A 3776-nucleotide genomic window follows, 5' to 3' on the forward strand; every position below is an offset into this window, starting at 1 on the left:
TTATTCATTATTATTCGTGTCATTGGCTTCATACATAGTGTGGCTGCCTGCCATTTGACAATCGCTATCAATAGGTCTATTTTCTACAATGGTACTATTCTGTATAGGCATGGGCATATGTAATGGTTGGGCATTTTTAAACGTATTGGCGACAAATTTAAATAATACATTTAGTAAATTATCAATCTTTTTACCCATCTCCTCGACGATATTGGCGTTCCGCTCCAACGCTCTCATAAGCGGACAATCAATCTGCGGAGTTTGGTGTTGCTGCTGTTGTTGTGATTGCTCGTTGTGTGTTGGCACCTGTACAATTCGCGTGGGCTGTTGTTGTTGTTGTTGGGTTTGTTGACTTGGGAAGCGCTGCTGTTGGTTTTGGATACGCTGCTGCTGGTTTTGGTTGCGCTGCTGCTGCTGAGGATGGCGCTGCTCTTGATGGCGCTGCTGGATTTGGCGATAGTGTTCCTGTTGCTGCCACGGATGTTGTTGTTGCTGCCGTTTTTGCTGCTGCTCCATACGAAGCTGCTCCTGTAGCTTTTCAAGATGCCTTGATGCAGGATTACGGATTTTAACACCACCAACACCACGGGCTACTTGGCTGTATGTCATACTTTTTGTGTTTGGATTTGTATTCGGGTTTGATCTCTGCTGAGACGCCTGCTGCCGTATTGGAGACTCCGGCTGACGTTGCTGCTGCTTTGGAGGCTTTTGTTGCACCGTACCGTTGACTTGCATATTGTTCGGCAGCCGTTGCTGTTGTACGTTTCGTTGTCGCTGTGTGTTATCATCGTTGCATTGCTGTTGTTGCTGATTTACTACTTGTTGCCGTTGTTGTTGTTGCTGTTGCTGCTGCTGCTGTACGAGCATATTGACTGTATTTCGTTGCTGCTGCTGTTGCTGCTTTTTTTGTTGCCGGCCACGAATACGATTTATGTTTATTAAACTTTGCGCATGTTTGAATACAGCGCATCCTTTGTAACTGGCAATGTGCCCCTCTCCACAGTTGGCGCATTTAGCAATTGTGTCCCTATCCTTGGCACACATTGTTGTTGGGTGCTCACCGGCACATTTAAGGCAGACAAATGGCCGACGGCAATAGTTTTTGCTGTGACCAAATGCCTGACACCTATGACACTGTACTGGGTCAGCACTTTTATGTTGTCTTTCCACAGCGACATGCTGATTACCTAATTCGTTTAATTTACATATTTTTGTATGACTACCATCCACTCTTGGCTCAATCTCTATTTCAAATATGTTCAATGGCTTGCCACTAAATCGATGCTTCATGACGTTAACGTATCTGACAACATAACCCAATTCTCCCAATTGGGTACGCAACCAGTCGCATGGAGTCGAACTGTGCAAATGTTTTAATATAACCCTGTAGCCACGCTCACTTCTCGGCTGGTGTGTGTGCATAGGTATATTTTCTGTATTTAATAAGCCCAATATGGCGTTATATGTGCTGAAATCTTTACATTGTACTCTAATCCCATCACCCTGGGTACATTTTGTTGTAAATTTATTGACGCCCTGTGCGTTATTTAATTTCTCCATTAGTGGCTGAATTTCTTTTACATTGGGCACAAAAAGTGTTGGAATTTTAATACTTTGACCTAACTGCGGTTGCGCTTCCTGAACTTCACTAGCTACCTGCTTGCCGCCTATTTGCTGCTCTGTTGCTTCATCATCCGAAATAATTACCTCCGAATATCCATCACTACTGGTGTTGGCATCAATGTCCATGTTCATGTTGCCTTCCTCCCCACCGGGCATGGCATTTTTGGCTAAATTATTTTTTGGTCTTGCAATATTGTATAATCTAACAATAGGCTGCAAGTTAGATTGCATTGCATTTTGCAAATTATTAGGGCCAAGAGAGCTAGCAGCGCGCATTACTTTACGCTGCTGCTTCATTGGCATAGTCACTCTACGCTTAGCGCCATTTATTTTTGCCGCCATTGTCACCTTAGCAGCATCACGCAAGCGACCACTTGTTGTTCCTGTTGCACATTCACTTAGCGTTGGCGCCAATTTTTGCGCGTCACCTGTGTTGGTATTGGTTGCTATTGTCAGCGTAGGCGTTGACATTTGCAAAGATGGCGGAACATTGCCTTCTAGGTTAGCTATGACATTTGCGCTAGTGGTTGTTCTTGTACTTGTTGTAGTTGCTGCCCCTGTTGACTCAGGCAGAAATGGCGGATCATTTAGCGGCACTTCTGCCGCGAGAATTGGCGTCTGTTGCTGTTGTTGCACTTGCTGGCAAGTAGATCCTGTAGTTGTTGTTGCTGCTCCCACCGCTCTTCTCTCAATTCCAACTATAGCATTTGTCCAGTTAGTGTCCTCATCGCTATCACAGAACATATGAGAAAGCGCCGTCTCAGAGAATGCTGAGGTAGCACTTTCGCAAGTTAAGATAGTCTCATCAGAAATATCACCCTGTATTTCACTTCTCTCTGTTGTGCGCTTCACATTTTCACCTGCACTTGTATTAGTGACGCCAGCGGCTGCCATATTTGCCGGCACATAACCAAGACGTTTGGCCTCATTATGCACACGATTTATATCCTCAGATTGCACCTGCACAATCCCAGGATCTCTATTTAGCCACTCCTCAGAGGGCTTTCCACTTTTATTTGCATTGTGTTCCATATTTACTAGTTGATTCGATAGCGCATTTCCATTTTATATGCGCACAATATATATTTTATATGCCGAGTATGTGTGTTTGTGTGCCACATAAATTGCACTTGCACTGTACGAGCGCAATGTCTTTATTTGATTTTAATTTCTTTTTGGTTTGGTTTTGGTTTAATTGACTTTTTATTTATTTATTTTATTTTATTTTATTTATTTTTTTTTTTGTTTTAAATAGATGAGTGCGTCCGAGCGCAATCAAGCCTTTCGGTTTTTTTTTATTTATTTAAGTTTTTTAAGTTTTTTTAAGTTGAGTGCATCCGAGCACTTTTTTTTTTTTAAGTTGAGTGCATCCGAGCACAATATATGTCAGCAGTGGAATGAAATTCCTCCGTGACTTGTTTTATTCTTTTCCATTACTTTCACTTTAGCAACATATAAGAACATTATTTGGCAACATTGTATCCTAACTCTATAAACATGTTGTTAGACACATAGAATGTGTCTGTATTGAACTTACGTACTAAATACAATAAATACTTATACTAAAATACTAAAAGACTAAAAGTACTAATTCCCTAATAATACTAAATTGCTTTAACAACTTAAAACTGTCAGTGTGGCAACACTGCATAGGTGGCAACGCTACGCAATATACAGTTAGATTTGACTACATGTGCTCTGCATATACATTTTTTTTTTTTCCCGTCGCAACGTGGAAATCGAAAATTTTTTAACAGAGGTAAGTCGCATTTTTGCAAAAATTAATTTCTTAACATATAACTAATTATAAATATTTCTTTTTACAGATTTATGTCGAAATTGCTATCAGATTTGATAATTGCGCTCAGAGGTCGCGCTTTTCTATGCGCCAGGCGCCGCCAGCCATGTACAGGCCGCCACACAGGCGCCGACGCATTCATTTGCTGATGCGCAATAAGCCTCGCATGGGCATTTGACCGCATCCGACGACGCCTCCGCTGGCTTATTGGATTGTGCTGCCACTTCTTATGGACACCACTATGCAGACAGGAGTCGCTGCATATAAAAGTGTCGTGCACATGGTGTGCATTTTGGATTCCATATGGGCCACGCTCAGTCGGCCAGTTTGGACTTCTTCGAGGCCGGAGCATGGC

The 3776-nt window shown here is 42.3% G+C and overlaps 1 protein-coding gene across 1 annotated transcript; it reads right to left on the reverse strand.

The window, feature by feature from the left end:
* On the reverse strand, positions 1 to 867 carry LOC138911450 (nuclear transcription factor Y subunit beta-like). The gene has a single exon (XM_070210660.1). It carries the CDS (start codon positions 865 to 867, stop codon positions 1 to 3), a length of 867 nt encoding a protein of 288 aa, XP_070066761.1.
* Positions 868 to 3776: the final 2909 nt, after the last annotated feature.

This window comes from Drosophila virilis, chromosome 6 (genome assembly GCF_030788295.1).
Source record: "Drosophila virilis strain 15010-1051.87 chromosome 6, Dvir_AGI_RSII-ME, whole genome shotgun sequence".
Lineage (NCBI taxonomy): Eukaryota > Metazoa > Arthropoda > Insecta > Diptera > Drosophilidae > Drosophila > Drosophila virilis.

Coding starts and splice junctions, on each gene's coding strand:
- LOC138911450 (XM_070210660.1), bottom strand. CDS start 867: ATGCTCGTACAGCAGCAGCAGCAACAGCAACAACAACAACGGCAACAA.